General features: G+C 41.6%; 1 protein-coding gene across 2 annotated transcripts in view; it reads left to right on the forward strand.

Moving 5' to 3' along the window:
* Nucleotides 1-26,115, forward strand: part of LOC308384765 (retinoic acid receptor beta-like) — a 180,809-nt gene that overhangs the window by 151,782 nt on the left and 2,912 nt on the right. For both annotated transcript variants that reach the window (XM_080863355.1, XM_080863356.1), the window contains 4 exons: nt 676-836; nt 12,661-12,837; nt 18,780-18,984; nt 21,119-21,277. In XM_080863355.1, coding sequence (XP_080719481.1) covers nt 676-836; nt 12,661-12,837; nt 18,780-18,984; nt 21,119-21,277 — 702 coding nt within the window. The remainder of the gene's footprint in view (nt 1-675; nt 837-12,660; nt 12,838-18,779; nt 18,985-21,118; nt 21,278-26,115) is intronic.

Below are 26,115 nucleotides of genomic sequence, written 5' to 3' on the forward strand. Positions count from 1 at the left end.
ATTTGCCCATTTATTCCTCCTGAGAGTTTTCATAAAGCGGGACACTATCTTTAGAATCTAAAACCTTGTTTTTGTATTAGGCTGTTAATGTGGTTTTTAATGTGCTAGAGTTGTGTATTTTACCATGGTTTACGGTGACCGACTCATTTTTGGAACCAACCTAAAGTGGCCTTAGAGGCCTTGAAGTTTCTGTTACTTCCACAATTACTTTATTTTTCACCTCATTTCTGGTCTGTCGCCTACAGTCTGAAAGGTTTTGTCCTTATATAAGGTCTGATTTGTTTGATTTGACGACTGGCTACATTTCTAAACTGTAATCAAAGAAATGCTTACTAGCAACACATTTCTACCTCTATTCAATTCAGTTCAATTCAATTTTATTTACACAGCGCCAAATCACAACAGCAGCCGCCTCAAGGCTCTTTATATTGTTAGTAGATCGTACAATAATACATACAGAGAAAAACCCAACAATCATATGACCCCCTATGAACAAGCACTTTGGCGACAGTGGGAAGGAAAAACTCCCTTCTAACAGGAAGAAACCTCCGGCAGAAACAGGCTCAGGGAGGGGCGGGCCATCTGCTGTGATTGGTTGGGGTGCCTTATATGTTGTTTGCTTCACTAAGAGCTACATTTGTTTAGAGGATAATCCAAATTTTTGTGTTCCTCCAGCTGTTAGAAATGACCGGAACAAGAAGAAGAAGGAGAGCCCAAAGCCGGATCTGGCAGAGAGCTACGAGCTGACAACTGAGCTGGAGACAATCATTGAAAAGATCCGTAGGGCTCATCAAGAAACGTTCCCCTCCCTCTGCCAGCTTGGCAAGTACACGACGGTAAGTATGATTTAACAAGGTGCCTGAACAACGTCATTCTGCAACGAGCATTTAGTTGTATTATTTTTTTATGCAGTAAATGTTACATTGTTACTTTGACTTTATGCCCCTGTATGGCCATATCCCTGTATGGCAATGTGTTTCTGTGGTTTGATCCAGCTACTGCACCAGTACAATTCAAATTTAAGTGCATTTTATTTATAAAGCACCAAATCACAAAAAACAGTTGCCTCGGGGCACTTTGTAAATACCCTACAATAATACATGGCGAGTGAAAAGAGGTAAGATAAGGACAAACAGAAGGAGCTCATTATCATACTTTTGTACTGTACTCTAAATCTCCCTGTAATGCAACTTGAGACCTCAGATGTATGCCTCTGATAGTCCTCACAGAACCTCAGTGACAATTGTTGTTCCCCTCTCAGCAGCCATATATTCGATATAAATTGTGACGAGTAGAATAAAAGTGCAGCAACCACATCGTGATTTTAGCCTCAGAGTTCGATGGTAATAGTGTTTGTTTACAGCAGTTTTTATAGAATGCAACAGATTGGAGAAACTAAACAAAAGCTGTAAATACTGGAAGACTTAGCCATTGTCAAAAGCAAATCCTCATCAGGGAGATTTTTGCAGACCAGCAGCTGCCCATCCGTCTGGCTGGGGCTCACTCCAACCTCCAGTTTTTGACATGTCTGAAAAGTGGAATAAATGTCGTAAACCCAACTTGTGTCCTTTTATCCTCGGGTAAATTAAACCACAGATTTGTGCACTGAGTTAAGCTGGGTGCTCGCAAGGCCTTTCTCCCCCTTCTGTCATCTGCCAGTAGACATCAAGGCCGAGAGTTATTTAAAGTTATTTAAATGCCAAACTAAAAAGCAATGAAATGCCAGATAGTTGGAGACTGCTAATCCACAAAGGGCCTTGTCAATCAGAAACATCAGGACCTGGTTTGTCCAGTCTGAAAGCAGATGAGCTTTCCCACTGAGGGAAGGTTCTGCACTCAGTGTGACATGGCAAAAAAGTAAGAGGTGATAGAAATGTTTAGAAACTCTCCAAAGTACCATCTCCTACTTGACGTCAGCTAAATTCTGTGATGCTTTCACAGGCAAACAGTAGGAGCTGCATTACAGCTGATACATTCATAGCATGTTGAGACAATATTGACTTGATTGTGTTTGTTTTTAACCTAACAGAGAGCGTTTGGTGGCAGGAGATTGGGGTGTATGTTTAATGAACTAGTGGTAGTACTAGTTTTAGTCATCACATCAGATTTCATAAGTGAGTATTTTTTTTAAATCCACTGGCAGTTATAATATGCCTCTCTTTTTGGGGAAGTGATAATAAACCTCTGGGTTGGATATGAGATCTTAAAGGGGAACAAACCAGCTTATAGTACAGCAATTTTGCTCCAATGTATGCAGTTGTATACTGATTCTGTTGTCTCAGTGTAAGCAGCGCTTGCTGTTTGTTGGAGTGGTTAGTGTGGTTCGTGCTAATTATACTTGTTTATAGATTGCGAGAAATCCCTCATTATTACAATCGATTGGATCCTGATGCGCCTTTTGATTCGTGCTTGTCTGAAAAGTAGACCAGCTCCCGCTCCCCTAGATTATGTTAAAGCACCAATTATGTGGTGAAATATTCAAATCCTGGTCTGCAGTTATTTAGGAGTTCATTGCTGGGTTAGCTGAGATAGCTGTGCAATTGAGAGGGCTTAGCTCAACAATGAATAATGCTTCATTGACAGTGATGGTAATGAAAAATGAGCCTGGCAGTTTCAAAGACAAAATAAAGCACTGAGCCACACTGGCTCCAGGCACTGATGGTGGTGGTATATGCCACTGCAATACAGTGCTCAGCTTGATGATATTTGCCACCTTAGAGTTTTGCGTGCTATCACAATCCTTCACATGTGGTGGCTGCTTTTACTGCCTTTTCCATCTCTGCATCTGCACATGAGTTTTTCTGATGTACAGTTTTTCACACTACTAGTGTATTTTGTAATGTTGCAACTGTCTTTGGATAAATGTTGTTAAATTAAATCAGAATTCCCCAGCAACTGTCTTGTTTGGTCCTATTGAATTATGGGACTGGTGTAATTAACTGTGCGTGTGTGTGTGTGTGTGTGCGTGTGTGTGTGTGTGTGTGTGTGTGTGTGTGTGTGTGTGTGTGTGTGTGTGTTATTCTCCCGTCCTCTCAAGTTCCCCTTATTCTAGCCTTTCCCTTTACACCCAGAAGGAAGAGCAAGATAAGTTGTTTTAATATCGGCCATCAGCCCAACGTGCACTGAGCAAATGCACACACGTGTGTGTTGCACCGTCACATCCTCCGTCCCTATGAATCTGGATGTCAGTCAGTTTTATGTGTCTGTAATGCTGTTGTGTGGACTAGAGCTCATTGTCTGTGATTTAAGCACAGCCCTAATGTGCTGCTCACTTAACCCCAGATCATATTTAATGGTCTCTCTCTCCATTTATCTGACTCTCTCTCTTTATTGGCTTGTGAATAGATTTCTTGCTTGTGATGGTGTCCAGCATCTGTGCTAACTGCCTCTCATACAACCTCAGACGAATGAATGTGCTGTAAAGCCAGATTCCTCTGGTTGTCTGTGCCGTCTTAAACCGAACTCCACTCTTCCTTATGAGAGCTGCTCTCACTTCCTCCTCACTAATCCCCTGCAGTTCCTGATTCACTAACTGTTTTCTATTTGTCCTCCTCTTGCTCTCATTCATCAGATCTTCAGCCTTTCATCAGGTTTTCTCTGTATGTATTATTGTAGGGTGTACCTTACAATATAAAGCACCTTGAGACGACTGTTGTTGTGATTTGGCGCTGTATAAATAAAATTGAATAAAATTGAATTGAATCATCTTCTCAGTAGATTTTCTCTAATTGGTAGCACATTTTCATTTGTCCTCAATCACTCTAACCTGCTGCACATCCTTTCCAGCCTGATCTCTCTGCCTACATGTCCTTTGCTCCTTCCTTGGTGTCTTGCCTTACATACAACTCACTATACATATATAAATTATATATCACAAGTAGGGCTGGGTATCGTCGCTGATTTCTAGAATCGATTTGATTCCAATTCACAAGGTCCCGAATCGATTCAATCCAAGATTCGATTCGAATCGGGGAAATTTTGCCTCAGTCAGAAATATTATAAATCAGATCATGCATCAGTACATTCCCATATTTTTATATCTATAAAAAGAAAGCTGACACTTGTGAGCTTTTATCAAAAGTGTGAGCATCACAGCCTTTGTGTCAAAGTAACTGAGGATAAAACACAGAAAAACATGGAGGTGATTTTCCTGGCCGGGGATTTATAAAAATATTCTGCAGTAGATCAAAAACGAAAGAAAACCTTTAATCAACTTATGAACATTACCTGATGCTGCTGGAGTAATGCAGAGCAAAGTTACAGAGGTTTAATGAGAGACACAGCTGAGTGTTTTGCAATTTTGCATAATTAAAAAGTTTAAATTTGTTCAGTATTGAACAGCAGAAATGAGGTTTTCTTTTTCGGAAGTAAGTAAAAGGAAAAAACAGCGGCCGACAGCGCTGTAAACAACGGCAGACTTGTGATAGCAAGCAAGCGAATAATGCAGAAAACAGATTTTTAGACGGGAAACTGTTCTTGAAGTACAGAGAGAGAGAGAGAGAGAGCTGTGCATGAAGTGTGGTGGAAGCAAAACAGGAAAAGTCAGAGGGAATTCATGACGATGTTTATGTGAAGCGTAGTTTGTATCTTCTTTTGCTGCTGGTTCAGTCAATATTGTTTGGAGAGAGATCAAACCTGCAGCCGAATCAGCGCAAAAAGGACGTAAACACAAAGCTCGACCCGCCGAAACATCAGAATCAGCGAGCTGTCGGCTTTCAGCCCCGACCGTGTCCGTGCTGTCGGGTGAGAAAGTCACATCTCACTGATCCTGATCCGTCGGCGGTCCGAGCTTTGTGTTTGTGTCTCTGTGCAGAATCTGTGTTCCTGCTCTCATTTACTGTTTAGCTGTTTGGTGGTTGTTGAAATGTTGTGAGGTTTAACCTGAGGCTCTGGCGATTTAAAAGTCGATTCAGGATTTTAATGAATCAACTTTACATTATCCAAGCTAGAATCGATTTTAATCGATAAATCAATCATCAAAGCCCACCCCTAATCACTATATATCAAACTTACATGTTTCAGATCATCAAACAAACTGTAATATTAGACAAAGATAACCAGAGTAAATAGATGTGTTTTTCAAATGATGATTTCATTATTTAAGGGAGAAAGGTTATCCAACCCTGCCTAATCCTGTGTGAAAAGTCATTGCCCCTCTTGTTAAATCATGAATTAACTGTGATTAACCACATTTTTTGGAAAGCTGTGTTCAGTTTCACTAAACACACTCAGGCCCGATTACTGGCAGACCTGTTGAGTCAAGAAATCACCTAAATAGAACCTCCCTGATGCAAGCTAAAAGATCTCAAGAGCAACAAATATTGCTAAGATCGAAGGAAACACATGAGTCACTGGCAATCATCAGTCTGAAGAGGGTTACAAAGCCATTTCTAAGGTTTTGGGAGTCCAGTGAATCATGGTGAGAGCCATTATGCACAAATGGGGAAACCTTGGAACAGTGGTGAATATTTTCCAGGAGAAGCTGGCCTACCAAAATGACTCCAAGAGCAACTGAGACTCATCCAGGAGGTCAAAAAAAGAACTGAGAACAACATTAAGGAACCACAGGCTTCACATGTCTCAGTTAAGGTCGGAGTTCATAATTCAACCACAAGAAAGAGGCTGGGCAAAAATGGCATCTATGTTCAACGAGAAAACACTTGCTGGAAAAGTAAAGAACACAAAGGCTCGTCTCACATTTGCCCAAAACATCGAGACAATGCTGAAGACATTTGGGAAAATATTCTGAAGAGACAAAAGCCGAACTCTTTGGAAGGTTTGAGTTCCATTAAATCTGGCATTAAGCTAACACAGCAAAGGGAACATCGAACCAACAGTAAAATATGTTGGTGGTAGTGTGATGGTCTGGGGCTGTTTTGCTGCTTCAGGACCTGAAAGACTTGCTGTGGTCGATGGAACCATGAATTCTGCTGTCTTTCTCCTGTCCAGAGGATACACCTTCTTGGCAGTTTCTCTCTTATTATGACAGTAATCATTTGAATAAGAGAAGCGGTAATATTAAAACCATTAACTTCTGCAACTACAAGGCCAGCGTAAATTATTGTGACCTGTCCAAAAATGGCATCCTGGGATCGAGCTCGGTTTTAACCACCCTTACCCTTCCACCCACTGTTCTTCAGTTAATCTGTGGGCCCCCATAAACAGACAAACAAAAACTATCACTATTTAACAATTTAACAAGATAAACAACATCAGATTAATTTATACAATCTGATCTTTGTCTGCACAATACATGGACATGTAGCATGCAGACATGTTTCTGCATTCCTTGCTGGCTTAAGATTGTAAAATATAAATGCCAATGTAGTTAAATACATATCTGTTGTTATTATTACATGAGTATGACCAATGGTGGAGTCATTTTGAAAAATATTCCCTTAGGAAAAGAAGCAAGAAAACATCATGAAAAGACCACAGTACACATAAAAGTCTACTATTTGAAATGTGCATAAAACATCAAAACTAAGAATTATTATTCTGTACAAAAATGTCCTCCAACAGCGTCAAATGGATTAATATTACTGCAGGAGCTCACTTTAAATACTTTCTTCATTTCTGTTTAATGTTCAGCAAAATATTCCTTACATGAGTGTGTGCGGTGACAGCGAGGACCAAGTAACACTGAAACTAAATCAGCTAAAAACACATAAAAATATTAGTTAAAAAATCAACTGAATTAAAAGACTGAACAGTGTGTGACATAGTTAACTGTCAATAAAGATGAAGGTGGGGTGTTGGCAAACAGGTAGGTAGACTTATTTCTGTCATGGACAATCTCCAAAAAGCCCTGAACAACAGCATTTCAAACCATTAATCGCTTTCTTTAATAAAATGTCACACTTTAAAAGCCGCTTAACTGTGGGCCACATCAATTCGCACATTATGAACATTACACAAAAAGACAACGAACACAAGGCGGAAAAATAAAATAAGCTGACTTTCATGTGCTTTGTGAAAATGCAGTACTGCAAACGATGTTCACGTAAAACTTGAAAAACAAATCAACTGCGACTAATAGTGTGTCACAGTGCACTAAATCTAACAGCAACACAACCATGAATCATCATCCCTCAAAATGAGTAACAACAGAAAACCCATTAAAAACAATCAGGCTTAGATTAACCCTTGGAGGTACCTTAAAAAGACATCCACCTTTGTGCCTAAGGACAATAAATGTCCTTAAGAGCCTCCAAGGGTTAAGAGGGTTTTTGTATGTTTGTTTGTTTTATACAAAAATCAGCAATCAGCTAACGACATCATAAGTGTACTCTCTCAGCTGAAGTAACATTTTTGTTCAGGTCAAAATGTCAACATGAATGATGAGATCTCAGTTTATTTCAAATAAGTCCAGCAGCAGAAGTAAAATCTTTCAGCTGGGACAGATGTAGCAGGGATGGAGAGATCCCAAGCTGACGTAACCGTGGGAAGCACTACATCTGCCATAGTCGCCGCACGAAGCAGCAACTGCTCACCTTTCGCCACTGAAGTGGGTCTTCATTAGGTGAAAGACCAGTCGAGTATCACTCCAGCTCGTCTATGGGCTCTTTATAGACATCCCCAAAAGAGGAAGTTAAGCAAGTGACTGCACATTTCTCTGTTTAGTTCATTTCCTGCTATTCTTGGTAGATACAGAAGGAGAAATAATTATTCGATCCCTGATAAATTTGTTTGCTCACTTACAAAGAAATGAGCAGTCTCTATTTTTACAGTAGTTTAATTTTAACAGCGAGAGACAGAGTATCAACCAAAAACCCAGAAACAGCACGTTACATAAAAGCTCTGAACTGATTTGAATGTTGCTTCGTGTATATGTGTGCATTGGATTGGTAATAAAGAAGGTACCTAGAATTCATGAAGTTATGGTGTGCACCCCGAGCAGTTCATCGCATGGTTTAACCTGGTGACTGTCTAGTTCAATAGTATTCTTCTATTGTACGGTAGGTTGCTGTTGTTAAATATATTATCATACGTAATATAATGTTCATTTTTCCTTCTTCGAGCACAACAAAACCTGAAAGTAGGTTTTATTTTTCAAACAAACATTTTAAATATCACCTCTGTCACTGACATGAAAAATACACAATAATGAGTCTCTCTGGTTAGTCTGTAAATCTAATGTGAACTCAGATGCTTTCTGCTCTTGACTTTATAATAGTTATTTATGGAGAATAAACAAGCTAATTGTCCAAGGAGTTTGCTTGGTGAGACAAAGCCCTCTGTCAGCATCTCTGAGCAGTTGCATTTGTGATTGGAACAGCAACAGTCAATTACAGTAACACAAAGGCTTTGTGTCCATATCTCCTGAGGTCTGTGAGTCACACTGTGTGCACTCCTGCCACATCACAGTGCTTCTGTAGGCCAGGGCAACTACACAGACATCTTTAACGTGTCATTTTTAACACAGTTGTGCGAGCTGTTGTGTGAAGCAAAAATCCAGATAGATGGATAGCCACTCATTCTTTCTTGACTGTCAAACTCCCATGTCCCATTTTTGCTGTCAGTTAGTGTTTCCTAGTACAGCCTACTAGTCGATACTGTTATACTTCTTTGAAGTCTACCAGCTGGAGCGCATGCGTATTGGTGCGTTGAGATTTAAATTCTCCATGGATGAATTTACAACAGAAAACAAGCAAACAGAATGCAAAGAAAACAGACGAGGCTCTATGTGGATGTCTGCACGCCTGTCTTATGGTGGGTACCCTGCTGGACTTGCAGACGTGGAAAGTATAATGGCTTGTGGCCCATTAATGATCACCACGTTAGTTCCTTCACGGGCAAACAGTGACATTGCCACAATCCCATACCATTTACACCAGTCCTCATAGTATGATTGTTTGATTAATATGCATGTTGTTGTGAGGCTGGACCTCGGTCTGTGGGACAAGTTCAGCGAGGTGGCCACGAAGTGCATTATCAAGATTGTGGAGTTTGACGAACGAGTGCCTGGCTTCATGATTGGTTTATAATCATGCACGTTGTTTTTCCTTGTTATTTTTGCTTTCGCTCTTTGTTTCAGCGCCCGTCATTTGCGATTACTGCTCCAGGTTGCATCACTTTGCTTTCAGTCTGCCAACCAGTTCACACTTTGCTGGTATCCTGCCGTTTCCATTTGTATGTCTTCTGTTTTCTGGTCTGCTCCTCGCCTGATTGGTTTGCCACACAGTTTGCCTATCCATGTAAAAGTTGTGATCCAAAAATTCTGAAACCAATCAACAGCCATTCATGATTTACACTGAACAAAAATATAAACGCAACACCTTTGTTACTGCTCCCATTCCCCATGGGATGGACGTAGAGACCTAAAATTCATTCCAGATACACAATATAACCATCCCTCCCAAACAGTGGTCACAAATCAGTCCAAATGTGTGGTAGTGGGCACATCTGCCATATTGAGATAATCCATCCCACCTCACAGGTGTGCCACATCAGGATGCTGATCTGACATCATGAGTAGTGCACAGGTGTACCTCAGACTGCCCACAACAAAAGGCCACCCTGGAATGTGCAGTTTTTTGTTCTATTGGGGGTCTGGGGACCCAGAACCGGTCAGTATCTGGTGTGACCACCATTTGCCTCATGCAGTGCAACACATCGTCGCATGGAGTCTATCAGATTGTCAATTGTGGCCTGTGGAATGTTGGTCCACTCCACTTCAATGGCTGTGCGAGGTTGTTGGATATTCGTGGGAACTGGTACACGCTGTCGTATACGCCGGTCAAGCACATCCCGAACATGCTCAATGGGTGACATGTCCGGTGAGTATGCTGGCCATGCAAGAACTGGGACATTCTCAGCTGCCATCTGCCCTGAACAATGTGAACCATGATTCATCCGTGAAGCGCACACCTCTCCAACGTGCCAGACGCCATCGAATGTGAGCATTTGCCCACACAAGTCTGTTACGGCGACGAGCTGGAGTCAGGTCAAGACCCCGATGAGGACGACGGGCATGCAGTTGAGCGTCCCTGAGACGGTTTCTGACAGTTTGTGCAGAAATTGTTTGGTTGTGCAAACCAATTGTTCCAGCAGCTGTCTGGGTGGCTGGTCTCAGACGATCTTGGAGGTGAACCTGCTGGATGTGGAGGTCCTGGGCTGGTGTGGTTGCACGAGGTCTGCGGTTGTGAGGCCGGTTGGATGTGCTGCCATATTCTCTGAAACGCCTGTGGAGACGGCTTATGGTTGAGAAATGAACATTCAATGCACGGGCGACAGATCTGGTTGACATTCCTGCTGTCAGCATGCCAATTGCACGCTCCCTCATTGCTTGTGGCATCTGTGGCATTTTGCTGTGAGACAAAACTGCACATTCCAGGGTGGCCTTTTGTTGTGGGCAGTCTGAGGTACACCTGTGTCATGATGTCAGATCAGCATCCTGATGTGGCACACCTGTGAGGTGGGATGGATTATCTCAATATAGCAGATGTGCCCACTACCACACATTTGGACTGATTTGTGACCACTGTTTGGGAGGGATGGTTATATTGTGTATCTGGAATGAATTTTAGGCCTCTACGTCCATCCCATGGGGAATGGGAGCAGTAACAAAGGTGTTGCGTTTATATTTTTGTTGAGTGTACATTCAATCATCTTCCATTCAATGCCACCTGCTCAGGTACAATCTGTGCAAAGGTCTTTAGTTGCCTTTCATTTCTTTTTCCATTTTGCTGAAATGGGAATTATGTAACCAGTCTGTAAAAAAAACCCTCATTCTTTAACACAGACTGAACTCTCTTTCTTTAGTCATTATTATTCAGGCATAGTTCTTCAAGGACCGTTCTTAAAGGACAATCCAGAGCTCTTCTTTCGATGCTCACTGTCTTTTGTCCTTTCTCTGTCACAGTAATCTCACACTGCTTCAGTAATGTTAAGGTCTGGGGCACAACTCCTCATAGTGTTTCATTGTGTGTGTTTTCTATCCAGGTGTCCTTTTACTGCACTGGCAGTGTATTTGGGTTGATTGTCATACTGGCGAATAACATTTTCCAACATAGCAAATTGGTATGGTCCGGATCTGGCCCACACAATGTGCTTACACATGGCCCACATACCGCAAAGAACAATGGCCCTTTGGTGGCCCAGACCTGGTTTGCCAGAGGTGGCCCATACATGGGCCAGCACAAGCCTGTTGCAGACACAATGGTGGCCCTGTGCTGGCCCAGAACAGTTTCAACTCTGGCCCCAGATGTCAGCCTAATGTGTACCTTAATCAAGCCATGTAATAACAACATGTGCTGGAACACAATAGTACAAAAGTAACATGACAAATCTCTGTTCACACAGTGAATGGACTGATTCTTATATAGTGTTTTTCTGCTCTCCCGGATTACTAAAAGGGCTCTATACAGCACACCACATTCACACACTTTCTCTAAACTGAGTGCTTCCTAACTACATTGACACTCTTGACATGCAGACTGGAGGAGCCAGGGATCGAACCACTAACCTTCCGATCAGTAGGTGACCTGCTCTACCTTCTGAGCTTCAGCCACCTGGTGGTAAACATGAATAAACTGTCACTAGGTTTTGGATAACGTGTACACTCACAAACCTGTCAAACCTGCATTTGAAACGTTGGCCACCATAGCAGTATAGTACTGCAACATGGCATTTGGGTCTTCTAACTAAAATAGGAACATAAATAGTGCCATCATTGCCAGACCTGGCCCACATCTGGTTGACAGACACCCTGCCATGACACCGGTCAGTCAGAAGTGCCAGCTTGATGCCGGATCCAGGCCAGACCTGTCTGCTATGTGGGTTTGTATATTACACAGTGGATCAAAATCTGATAGTGGACGTTATGTGAATAAACATTCTCTGTCATGATATTTAACAAACACACATGATCTCTGAGAGACAATCACTCGTTCACATTTTCATCTCAAATATTAAACCTGACTTGACTGCATTTAAGCCCTAAACAGAGTTCTGCTACTGAACAAGAAAAAATAAAATCATAAAATAATTAAAGAAAAATAGAAAAACAATGAGTCTAGGATTCATCTTGGCCAATAACTCAAGAAATAATCAGAACAAATCACAGCAGAGGTGAAAGTCACAGACTATGTTATGATTTGAAGTTAAATTCCACAAATCAACAATCTGTTGTAATGATTCTCACTTTAACGCACTGGTCCATGAGACATTATCTCAGGATTGCCTTTCCCTCTTACAGTTCCCGACTTTAGCCCTTCATTTGCCATTACTTTTCTTTCTTTCCTCCCCTGAATCACTTTTACTCTTTCCTGTTTTTATTGCTCTATGGATTCCAACCATCCTTGCCTCCCTGTCATCTTTGGATAGATTCTGCACCATATAGCTGTATTAATGATACCCTGGCTTCAAACTGCTCTGCACTATCTGTCACTGCTCCATTGCTGCATCCCGTCATTGCCAAAGCATCCCTTTGACACTGTTAGGCTCATTATCGCAGGGCCTAGCCACCAGGCTCAGTACAGCATATTCACAACAACAATCTTTGTGTTTTTGAGAGCTTGGGTTTTATGGTGAATATATTCTATATGCACGTCTGAGACATGTGGAGCAGAGTGAAGAGATCATTAGCAGCAATGACGACAGTAGCTGTCTCTTGGCCTGACACTGCTCTCTGTGTATGCGTATATATGTGTGATGCAGAACTCGAGTGCAGACCACCGTGTGAGGTTGGACCTAGGACTGTGGGACAAGTTCAGCGAGCTGGCCACTAAGTGCATTATCAAGATTGTGGAGTTTGCCAAACGAGTGCCTGGCTTCACGGGGCTGACCATTGCAGACCAGATCACACTACTGAAAGCTGCCTGTCTCGACATTCTGGTGGGTGCTTTTATTTTGAAGAAGCAACGTTATTATTTAGTGATTGGACGATGCTTTCTTTTGTACTGGCCTAACATTGATGCGTCTTTTGTCAAGGTGGAAAAGACTTGGATACATCTCAGCCAATCATAATTTTCTTAATATACGAGGCATTGTTCGATGCCAACAATGTATAGCCAAGATCAGCTTTATTGTCAATACTACCATATCATCTCCTGTCTCACAATGTGCAAAACAAATATGTAAATTATAAATGGGGAAAAAAGAGAATAAAAATATGGGATACAAATTCAAAAATATGAATATTGATAAAGAAATATAAAAATGTATTAAACCCTATTATTATTGCAGTCTATATATAAAAATATGATGCATGCTAGGATGAGTATACCCTATACACAATACTGCAGTTTCTGTATTAAATCATATGCAGAATATAGGCACTGTGTCCCTGTCCAGGAGATACTTCTCATTTCCTAATGTGGAAAATTCTTCTGAATACTTTTGTAGGGCTGAGGCAGCTGAAGCAAGCACTAAACATAGAGCACTGGCATTTCCTTTAATGTAGGACAAATTGTGTTCTGGTTTGTGAACCTGAATCATAGCGAGGTGCTTTATATTGTAAGATAAAGAACCTACAATAAAAGAGAGGAAACCCCAACAAACATCCCCTTTGAGCAAGCGCTTGGCAACAATGGGAAGGAAAAACTCCCTTTAAATGGAACCTTGGCAGAACCAGACCTAGGTATGGGGCAGTCATGAGGAGAGGGAGGAAAAAGAAGAAACTATATAGGAGAGACAGACATTAATAATATGTAATGATTACATGCAGAGAGCTGTATAAACACAATGTGAAAAAGGTGAGTGAAGAAGAAATACTCTTTCTTACATGGGAATCCCCGGCAGCCTACGTCTATCGCAGCATAACTAAGGAAGGATTCAGGGTCACCTGGTCCAGCCCTAACTATATGCTTTAGCATAAAGGAAAGTTTGAAGCCTAATCTTGAAAGTAGAGATAGTGTCTGTCTCCTGAATCCAAACTGGAAGCTGGTTCCACAGAAGAGGGGCCTGAAAACTGAAGGCTCTGCCTCCCATTCTACTTTTAAATACTCTAGGAACAACAAGTAGGCCTGCAGAGCGAGAGCGAAGTGCTCTAATAGGGTGATATGGTACTACAAGGTCATTAAGATAAGATGGGGCCTGATTATTTAAGACCTTGTATGTGAGGAGCAGGATTTTGAATTCAATTCTGGATTTAACAGGAAGCCAAAACAGGAGAAATCTGCTCTCTCTTTCTAGTCCCTGTCAGGACTCTTGCTGCAGCATTTTGGATTAGCTGAAGGCTTTTCAGGGAGTTTTTAGGACTTCCTGATAATAATGAATTACAGTCGTCCAGCCTGGAAGTAATAAATGCATGAACTAGTTTTTCAGCATCACTCTGAGACAGGATGTTTCTAATTTTAGAGATGTTGCACAAATGGAAGAAAGCAGTCTTACATATTTGTTTAATATGTGCATTGAAGGACATGTCCTGGTCCAAAATGACTCCAAGGTTCCTCACAGTGTTACTGGAGGCCAAGGTAATGCCATCCAGAGTAAGAATCTGCTTAGATACCATATTTCTAAGATTTTCAGGGCCGAGTACAATAACCTCAGTTTGATCTGAATTAAGAAGCAGAAAGTTAGCAGCCATCCAGGTCTTTATGTCTTTAAGACATTCCTGCAGTTTAACTCATTGGTGTGTGTTATCTGGCTTCATGGACAGATAGAGCTGGGTGTCATCTGCATAGCAGTAAAAATGTATGCTATGTCTTCTAATGATGCTGCCTAAGGGAAGCATGTATAATGTAAACAGAATTGGTCCTAGCACTGAACCCTGTGGAACACCATAATTAACCTCAGTGTGTGAAGAGGACTCTCCATTTACATGCACAAACTGGAGTCTATTAGATAGATATGATACAAACCACTGCAGCACAGTACCTGTAATACCTACAGCATGTTCTAATCGCTCTAATAGGATATTATGGTCGACAGTATCGAACGCTGTATAAATAAAATTGAATTGAATTGAATACAAATGATTGTGATGTCACAATCGCAGAATAATACAATAACAATGTGCTGTAATTTCTTTATGTGAAGGGTTCGAAGGATTAGGATTCAGGATTTAACCAGAGACTATAAACCTGAAATCTGTGTAGGACAGCTGATCTGGACAAATGCATTATTTATTTCCTATAAGAGATCACAAGCTGTTCCAGTTCCTGTGTTACTGAGCAGATCCACGTTTCACTCTTTTTAAATAGCACATTGCAACATTTAACACTTTTATTTGTTACAGATTCAGCAGAGGGACGTCACTCACGGTGTGTTCCCTGCTGAGAAAAAGGCAGCTTGTTTCAGTTCGTTGCTACTGTTTGATGAAAATACCGGCGTTATTGAAGAATGATAGTTGTGGCTCACCTCTAGGCACAGGCTCTAAGTCATACAGTTTTGGCTCTGTGATAACAGTTTGAACCATCCAGTGCTGATTATGCATTCATAAACTCTTCTAGTAGCAACTTTCACAACCATAGTAGGCATACGGCATGTATGTAAAAGCAAACAGCACAGTAAATTGTGTGCCACAGACATTGCATTTCTCATTGACTCATTTATATAGTCTCCTCCTGAAAGTGAAACTCTTACAAATACAGGTACCATGAGGCCAGCAGCAAAAATACTCCAAAAATACTAGTTGTGACACTGAGCCTCTTTAAAGCGAGGTAGCTTTTTACTGCTTAAAGAAGGTTTTTGGGTGCCTCAGTAAATCTTGACCTAATTGTTCCTTTAAAATTCCAACCTTATTTTTTCACAGGCCGGCCTGTGTTTATATGACCTCTGTAGAACAACAAGGTTCAAACATGTGGCGAAGTCAGATGTGAGTTTTGTGGTCCATCTTCTGCACATTGTAATTTCAACAAGGCGGATATCCAGCATCACATTGTTAAGGAGACAAGTGTAAGGTAGTTCCAATTCTCAGTGCTCCACTCTTCTCTTTCCTAAGCCCTTATCGATTTTCCTACCCATCAGAATTTGGGTAAGAGGTTAGGAAAGATAGGAGGTGTTTTTGGAGCAATGATCAATTCCAGCTGTGCCTGGAAGCTGTCAATCAAAGAGGTCAGACATCTTCCACCAGGATCTATTTGGATGAGTTATCAGAAAATTCGCCAGCTGAGACTTACGAAGGGAGAAACAATCAATGTGTCTTTTTTTATTTCTATTTGTAAAATAAATATGCTTGTCGATTATGTAAAGTTAGCAATTTCATCATGAGTCTGCAGTGACTGATTTGCTTTTAGCCTCAGGTGGCCAGTGGACAAACTGCACTTCAGCGCTGCCTTCATTTTTCTCTATAGAGGTTTCCATGTAGTCACAAGTGTAAACAAACGTAAAAGACAAACCAGCCACTGGAATCTGAGAGCAGCAAGCTGCCACACTGTCACGTGACTCCGCCAAGTGAGAGCAAGAATGTATGATCTTAACTGATACAAATACATCTGCTATAGTCTTTATTAACCACTAATAAACCCAACTAACATTATAGTATAAACATAAACGTGGTAAATTAAACTGAGAATGTAAAATCCACCATTGATGGCTATTGATGTAGTTGCAACAGAGCTAAATCACACAGGATTTCAGGACTTGTTGGTCGCTACCACATTATTTATTATTCTTTATATGTATTTGTTAACAGGTTAGTTTTGGGGCTATTGCTGTAGTTGAGTTTGAGACTTTGTACTGGCCTGTCGTACTTGTCAGGTGTGACAAAGCAGTGTAATGAACTCACAGGGACACACGCGAGGTGAGAAGTTGAAGGCCGACCACGATGAGTTTCTGGCTCTGACTCAACCATCAACATCCGCTCACCCGCACGTTTTTATGGTGAAGGGCGTAGATATTATGCACAAGGACTGGGTGAGGGAGTGTCAGTAGAAAGATCAAACACTTTGTGGGTAGATGTGTGTATGTGTGTATCTAAGCGCAGGCCTGGCCAGCCGGTGCGAGTCACCGCCAGTAGCCATGTTTTATTCTTTTTCATGTTGCAGACATGCCTGCCACTCACTGTCAGAGTCAACCCACTCAAATAGCTTCAAAGGCTACTGTAAGCTTCACATCCACCATCAGTTGCTTCATTAGGTGAACACACACACACACAAACATGCAGTGCAACAGGGAGATCCAAAGGTTACTCTCTTCGGGTCTTTGGAAGGTCACTGTTTTTCTGGTGTATTGTGTCTGCTGGTTTATGTAAAATGTGTTAGACCTCATAGAGTCAGCTGACTTCTATTAAAATCAAACAGAGCAACATGTCAAGGTAAATAATGGTCTGTAAATAAGAACAGCAGCCAGGTGTTAGGTAGATGAATGTGCATTTAACTCCTTGTTTTAGGTTGAACATGTCAGCAAATCACTGGCTCGTTCAGCAGCAACAATACACAGAACAACTATAACATTTCAAGTGTCTTTAGGATCTCGTCTGCATTTAGCCCTCTCTGTGGTCTCTAATTTATATATAAATGACATTTGTGATGTGTCAGAAATGTTACATTTTGTTTTGTTTGCAGATGATACAAATTTTTATTGTGAAAGAATTGGCTAAAATTATGGTTGTTGAAATGAAAAAAATTAAAAAATGGTTTGATGTAAATGAGTTATCGCTGAATTTGGAAAAAACAAAGTTTATGATATTCGGAAACCGTGTAAAGGAGGAAGAGATAGTATTATCTATAGAGGGAGTGATAATTGAAAGAGTGACAGAATTCAGTTTTCTGGGTGTAATAGTGGACAAGTTACCATGGAAACCTCATACTGAACATGTTAAAAAAAAGATGGCTAAAAGTATTTATATCCTGGGTAATGTTAGATATATATTAGGTTACAAGACAATGAGAATATTATATTTTTTATTGTTTCTACCCTATCTGAGCTATTGTGTTGAAGTATGGGGGAATACATACGTGACTAATATGAAACCATTATATTTATTACAGAAGAGAGCGCTTCGAATGATGCATAATGTTAAATATAGAGAACACACTAATAGTTTGTTTATAAAATCGAAATTATTAAAACTAGAAGACATAGTGAAATTACAGACTTTAACTATTATGTTTAGGGCGAAAAATAAAACACTACCTCTCAAGTTACAAAGTTTATTTGTATTGTGTTCAGAGAATGGGGACGGCAGAAGGAAGTTTTATTTTGAGCTCGAACCACACAAAGGCAAATGTGTCCAACAGTCACAGGCATAAGAAACTGGAGTTCTCTCAGTGATCATCTTAAGTGTTGTACAAATGTTTCTCAATTTAAAATCTGCTATAAGAATAAAATGATAAACCAATATGAAGAAGTTGAAAATAATAGAATTTAATTGTAGAAAAATGATCCTTTTAGTTTGATATTTAGTGGTATTGCTCATTGTTGAGTATATTGTTCTGTTTGCTTTGTTTTGTTATGTGCAGAAAATTGTCATAGTGTAATTTTGGTTGCCTACTTGTATTATCACAGATAGGGGGCAGGTGTCAGTAAGAATTTATTCTTCTTCCTGCTCCTTTTCATGCATGGAAACAGTGCTACTTTAATTGAAAGGAAGGTTGTGTATGGGAATGCATTACTGCTGTACCATGTGTGAAACAAAAAATAAATAAATAAATAAATAAATACTAACTGCAAGGAGAAACATCCTTCTCTCTGGTAGTAAACTACACTACACTGCACTCCACTACAGTTTATATTATTGGACAAATTGTGATATAAAGCTAATCACGTGGAGTCTCAGAATAAAGATGCAGTCTGAAAGTGAGCAGAATAGGTCCCCTTTAAACTTGCATTTCATTAAAAACCTGCCAGCTGTGAATCTCTCACAGTTTCTGCCTTGTTTGCTTCTCTGTCAGATCCTGCGCATCTGTACAAGATACACCCCTGACCAGGACACCATGACCTTTTCAGATGGGCTGACCCTCAACCGGACGCAGATGCACAATGCTGGCTTCGGCCCGCTTACTGACTTGGTGTTCACTTTTGCCAACCAGCTCCTGCCCATTGAGATGGATGACACAGAAACAGGCCTCCTCAGCGCTATCTGTCTCATCTCTGGAGGTGAATAAAGGACAGAGCATCAGGCGTTTAGTGAGAATGGGAACCGTTGGTGTTGATTAGTGTTGGTACCAAAGAATGACGAGAAACTGACAACGTGTACCTCAAAAAATAAGGACACGAGGACACAAATTTTGAGCAGACCTCATCACATTTCTGTCGGTCCTCAGAGGGATTGTATGGTTACACCTGCTTGTGCTTGCTCAAAAGAAGGAATTACCCACAAATGTTATCTAAGCAATCAGATCTTGGCTGTAGTCACAACTATACTTAGATCGTTTTAGTCAAAAACCACGTGGTGATTGAGTGGATCCAGATGCAGGACTCAAACAGACTAGAACTCAAATCACAGCTTTATTTGCTAAATACAAATACAACTGAGCACATGAAGCGAAGTGAAACATTACAGGCTGCCAGACCAACAGGACCACACATAACATGCTGTTTGCAGCCTGATTGCATCATAGTCTAAAGACATACACTAAGCAGTTTATGGTGAAATGTTGGAGTACGTAAAGAAAATGATTCAGTCCACATTTAAACTCTGCCTGACTCGTATTCGTTCAGCACAGTTAGCCCGTATTGACTCCAGCTGAATGTAGTCTGAAAGTCAGCCACAGGTTTCTTTGAGTAAGGCAGCAACAATCAGACTGTCAAACACATGAAGGAAATTAGAGAGTAATAATGTTTCATTTACTGTATGTCCACCAAAAATCATGCTTCAGTTGTCTTAATCACTCCCACCCGCCATCAGCACTCAGATTTCATCACTGCTGGGTTTTCATTCAGAGCTCTATACGTATATACTCAACCCACAAGGTCTCGCTACATATTACAGGCTCTTGCATAACCCATGAAAGGCACAAGACACCTCTGATCGCATTTGTAATCACATATCTTGACTACAGTTTCCCCAGGTCTAGATCTGAGTGTAAACACTGCCACCTTATGACTGGTTTGTGAAGTACACATTACACCATCAGGTCATCAACATCCGTTCACATTTTTATTTACATACCACGTAATCTCATCTTGTTTGCTCGCTAATGTTTCAGGTAACTGTAAATATTTCAAATGAGTTCCATCACATTACTCAAACACACAGAACCAAACAGCAACAAAATATCAACTAAAATCACTTTTGTTCAAACTAACAAACCTATTATAGAAGGTTAAAGGTTAAAGGTTAAAGATTCCTTGGCTGCACTGCAGGCACAGCGGTATCGTTAACTTACAGTGTCAGTAGAATACTGCACATGTTATACTTTAGTTTTTTCTCTTTAATGAATTTGCAAGAATTGCAACACAGTGAGCAAACAAACAGTTCCACTGTTATTATGGGATTTTGAGGTGGAAATGAATTTAACCTATTTTGAAATAAGGCTGTAACATGACAAGAGGTGGAACAGGTGAAGCTCTCTGAATACTTTCCAGATACACTGTATCAACCAAACAAACAACAACAACAAAATATTATTATTGTTGAGTCAAACAAGTATTTGAACCCTCAAACAGAATACGATTGAGTACTTGGTGAGGCATTTCTTGTAGTTGTTCACCAGGTTTGCACTCATCTCAGGAGCGAGGAGTCGGTGAACTCTAAATCCTTTCTTGGCTGCCACTGGGCAACTTGAAGCTTCAATGACCAACACAGATTTTCTGTAGGACTGAGGTCTACAGACTGGTTGGGCCTCTCTAGACCTGCAAATAATTATTTCCCCCGCTGTATAGTGGAGGTAGGTGCACACATATGGACTACATCATATGCAGACGGTGTAATCTGAAAGACAGGAGACTGCAAGGTGATATGAAGAGTCAGCATCGAACAGTAGTCTGCAGGATAACTTTGGATGTCCGGAAAAGGACGCAAGTGAGAGCAAATGCTGAGTTGTTCTCTTTTATATTAAAGGGTTTTTTAACTTTGCAATTTAAGGTACACTGAGATCATTGCTGCTATTGAAAGACAACACTGAACCCGACTGAACAGCTCTGTTTGCAATGTTTTTCTTCTAAATCAAACCAAACTTCATCACATATAATCGCCTCAGTTTTGTCTATATCATATAAAACCAATATATGAATTTGTCCTAATTGAGCCTCAAGTCTGACGTGTTTTGTGCATCTGTCTGCGTATCAGATCGTCAGGATCTCGAGGAGCCCTCTAAAGTGGACCAGCTGCAGGAGCCACTGCTTGAAGCTCTCAAGATCTATGTGAGAAAGCGTCGGCCAAGTAAACCACACATGTTCCCCAAAACCCTGATGAAGATCACCGACCTGCGCAGTATCAGTGCTAAAGGTAGGGTGGACATTAGCGTACCGTGTGGTGATGATTGAGCTTACAATCAGCAAAGTGATGTTTTTAAAGTGCTGTGTGGTGACAGCTACAGGAAGGCATTATTAGTACCACTGTAGTTAAATAAATATCTGCTATATCCCCAAAGATCATTTATTATTAGCTGAAAATGAGCTGGAAATAAAAGTGGTTTTAAATAAAACATCATGAAAACACTTCAGGACACATAAAACTCTGAAAAGTAAAAAGAATAGAAGATTCCCCATATTACTGCTGCACATGTTTAAGGTTGAGCTGCTTTACTTTCATATAAATTTATTTGAATATGAAGTATTTGCTGAATAATGCATATGCTGTCTCATGTCCAGCCTACATCTTATGTATATTAAAATATAATAATAATAAAACAAATTCAACCTAATTAAAAGGCTTGAGCCGAAATGGTTAACGGTCCAAAGGTAGGTTATTAACTGATTGCTCACTCTCCATCTCTTCATCACTAAGGTGGTTCAGGCTTTGTTGTTGTTTTGGAGACAATGATGATTAAAGCTGGGTTGAGGTGCTGTTACACGACACAGCTTTGATAGTAGCTCTTTGGAAAGTTTTGAAATCCTTTGGTGGAAAGATATAAAGATATATACAGCTTACAGTAGGGGAAATAATTATTTGATCCCATGCTGATTTTTCTAAAAGACTGAGGTCTGGACACTGGGTAGGCCTCTCCACACCTCCAAATAATTATTCCTCCCACTGTGCAAGAGTGGAGGAATGTGCACACATGTGAAGCATCGGCTAGTCGTCTCCAGGATCACGTTGGACGTCGAAGAGGAAGCAGAGGATTGTCTAATATTGTGATGTCTTTATCTTTCAGTATAAACTGCACTGAGATGAGCTTTTGTGAATTGCTGCCATTTAAAAATAAAATTGAACTGAATTAAACATAATGATGAAATGCTGCAAATAACTATATTTTAGGAAATTGTAAACATGTTTGTGAACATCTTTTTATTTTGCATATACACGACAAAAATAACAGATTTCTTCTATATTGGCTTTTCTTCCTGTTAAATCCAGGATCTAATTTAAAATCCTCCTCAACAATCTGGCCCCATCTTATGATGCTCGTAGTACCATAGCGTCCCAATAGAGCACTTTATTCTCTTCTGCTGGCTTACTTGTAGACTATAGGGTCTTTAAAGGAAAAGGAAAAGCTGATCCTTCAGCTATCAGGCCCCTCTTCTGTGGAACAGCTCCCAGTTTGGATTCAGGAGACAGACACTATCTCTATTTTTAAGATTTAAAACTTTCTTTTGTGCTAAAGCATGTAGTTAGGGCTGATCAGGTGACCACGAGTCCTCCCTTAGTTATGCTGCAGTATGCTTATGCTGCTAGTGGCCTGCCATGATGCACTGAGTACTTCTTCACTCACCCTTTTTACTCACTATGTGTTTTTTTGTTATTTCTCCCTCCCCTCACTCCCAAATAGTCACGACAGATAGCTGCTCTGCTTCTGCTCAGGTTTTATTTTGGCCAAAGGGGAGTTTTTCCTTCCCACTGTTGCCAAGTGCTTGCTCAAAGGAATCATTTATTGGGGGTTTCTCTCTACTATTGTTGTGTCTTTATTGTACAATATAAAGTGCCTTGAGGCAACTGCTGTTGTCATTTGGCGCTGAATAAATAAAATAAAACTGAACAGGACTAAATTGAAACAGCTAACCATCCAATTTTATATCTTCAAGCTTTTTCAAGCATATATACAAAACAGAGCACACACACAGGAAGGAAAATACTATCTTCTACTACAACAGGTGCTCAAAAAGCAGTGGGAAGAAGTAACACTTATGCACTCCCACCCCTCCACATGCTTCACAGAACTGTGCACCTACCCTTGTCTGCCAGAAGGATGATGATGTTGTTTTATTACTAAGTGATGTCAGTGCCTTCGTTCATCCAACAGATGCCCCCCGCACCTGTTGGATGCTGGGGGCTTTGCATTACTGCAACAGGCTGAAAATTTCACCCGTAGTTGCTCTGTTTCCACGTCTGCAATGTTCCATCCATCCACCCATCCACCACCTCCTCCAGCTTATCCGGGGGAACACCAAGGCGTTCCCAGGCCAGCCGAGAGATATAATCTCTCCAGCGTGTCCTGGGTCTGCCCCGGGGCCTCCTCCCGGTGGGACATGCCCGGAACACCTCACGCAGGAGGCGCCCAGGAGGCATCCTTGTCAGATGCCCGAACCACCTCAGCTGGCTCCTTTCGATGTGGAGGAGCAGCGGCTCTACTCTGAGCCCCTCCCGGATGGCTGAACTTCTCACCCTTAGGAGGAAGCTCATTTCTGCCGCTTGTATTCGCGATCTCGTTCTTTCGCTCACTACCCACAGCTCAGCACAGCATTGGTGAGGGTAGGGACGTAGATCGACTGTTAAATTGAGAGCTTCGCTTTTACACTCAGCTCTCTCTTCACCACGACAGACAGACAGTGATCGGGCGTACAGCATCCGATCACTGCAGCCGAAGCAAGTCTCTGTTGGATCTGCTCCTCTTTAGATTTTAGCACATCGATGGTAAAATTTGTTTGTTTCACTCATTCATTGAGCAGCTGGTGCTGTGCCTCCTGGAGGATTTTAGTTGTAACAGCAAGGGCCAAACTGTCTTGAGCTATCAGAGTGCGTGCATGGCAGAAGAATCCACAGCCACTTCCAGGACAGCGGCGACATGTGGCGCATATGGCAGGGCATCCAGGCCATCACCAACTACAGGAAGACAACACCTGCCTGTGATGGTGACGCCTCCCTACCAGATGCGTTGAACAACTTCTATGCACGCTTTGACCCTCAGAATGATGTGTTGGTAAGGAAGTCCACCCCCCTCACAAAAACCAGGTTCTGTGTCTGACCTCTGCTGATGTGAGGAAAAATCTTCGCAGAGTTAACCCACGGAAAGTTGCTGGTCCAGATAACATCCCTGGGAGAGTGCTCAGAGAATGTGCAGACCAGCTGACAGCTGTCCTCACAGACATCTTCTGTTGTCCCAACGTGCCTCAAGGCCACCACCATCGTTCCCGTGCCAAAGTCCCCAGTGTCCTGCTTCAATGACTACTGCCCCGTTACACTCACGCCCATCATAATGAAGTCAAGACGCTCATCATGAGGCACATTAAGACCCTGCTGCCATCCACACTGGACCCACTGCAGTTCGCTTATCGGCCCAACCGATCAACTGACGACACCATCGCCACCACCTTCTCGCCCTCACCCACCTGGACAATAAGGACACGTTTGTATGAATGCCATTCATAGACTTCAGTTCAGCATTCAACACAATCATTCCTCAGCACCTGATTGGAAAACTGAGCCTATTGAGCCTGAACACCTCCCTCTGCAACTGGATCCTGGACTTTCTGACGGAGAGACCTCAGACAGTCTGAATCGGCAACAGCATCTCCAACCACACTGAGCACTGGAGCCTCTCAAGGCTGTGTGCTCAGCCCACTGCTGTTCACTGTGCTGACTCACGACTGTGCAGCAATGCACAGTTTGATCCACATCATCAAGTTCGCCAATGACACGACTGTGTTGGGTCTCAACAGCAAGAACGACGAGTCAGCATACGGAGAGGACGCACAACAGACTGGTGTAGAGTCAACAACCTGTCTCTGAACGTGGACAAAACAAAAGACAGGATTGTTGACTTCATGAGAGCACGGAGAGATCACTGTCCACTTAACATCAATGGATCCTCTGTGGAGGTCGTCAAGTGCACCAAATTCCTTGGTGTCCACCTGGCAAAGAACCTCTCCTGGTCCCTCAAAACCAGCTCCATAACTAAGAAGGCCCAACAGCATCTCTACTTCCTGAGGAAGCTGAGAAAAGCCCATCTCCCACCATCCATTCTTACCACCTTCTACAGAGGGACTATTGAGAGCATCCCGAGCAGCTGCATCACTGTCTGGTATGGTAACTGCACCGTATTGGATTGCAATACCCTACAAGCCACCAGCGTTGTACACACACCCCTCAAACACACTCTTCACCCTGCTGCCTTCTGGAAAGAACTACCGGAGCATCCGGGCCCTCAATGCCAGACTGTGGAAGAGTTTCTTCCCCCAGGCCATCAGACTCCTGAACACTCAGTGACTGGACTGACACACTCATACCTTCATACACGTCACTACCAAGCACTTACCTGCAGTATCTCATACACACACACACACACACCTTCAGACACCAAGTTACTTTATGCACAATACTCAGTATTTTGCACATTTCCATTGCTTGTGTCTGTATCATTCTGTTCTGTTTAGTGTTGCACTGTCTTGTCTTGTTTTCTTGCAATTTTTGAACTTCACACTCTACGTAGTCCTGTGTTTGTCCGTTATATGTCATATGTAGCACCAGGGTCTCGGAGGAACGTTGTCTCTTTTCACTCTGTGCTGTACTACTGCACATCCCTGAAATGACAATAAAGCCACTCTTTTTTTGGCCATCACAAGGGATTTTTGACTCATGCTAAAAAAGAAAAATGTTCACAAACAACCAAATTATCCATTCATCCAGTGCATCTTCAAGGTTTTTAATAGATATGTTTAGGCCTTTAAAAGGAAAAGACAAAAAGCCAGTATTGACCCCTCAGTGAGGTGAAGTAGTCCTACAGCACGTTTCCACCGCTGTGCTTGACTGTGGGGATGGTGTTCTTTGTGTATTTGTACAGCGGGTCAAGTTGATGGCAGAGAGCTTGACTTTGGTTTCATCTGACCGGAAGCCTTCTCTGAATCATTTAGATGTTCACTGTGTCCAGTGTTGGGGAGTAACAGAGTACATGTACCGGCGTTACGTAT

Source organism: Rhamphochromis sp. 'chilingali' (genome assembly GCF_963969265.1).
Source record: "Rhamphochromis sp. 'chilingali' genome assembly, chromosome: 17".
NCBI lineage: Eukaryota > Metazoa > Chordata > Actinopteri > Cichliformes > Cichlidae > Rhamphochromis > Rhamphochromis sp. 'chilingali'.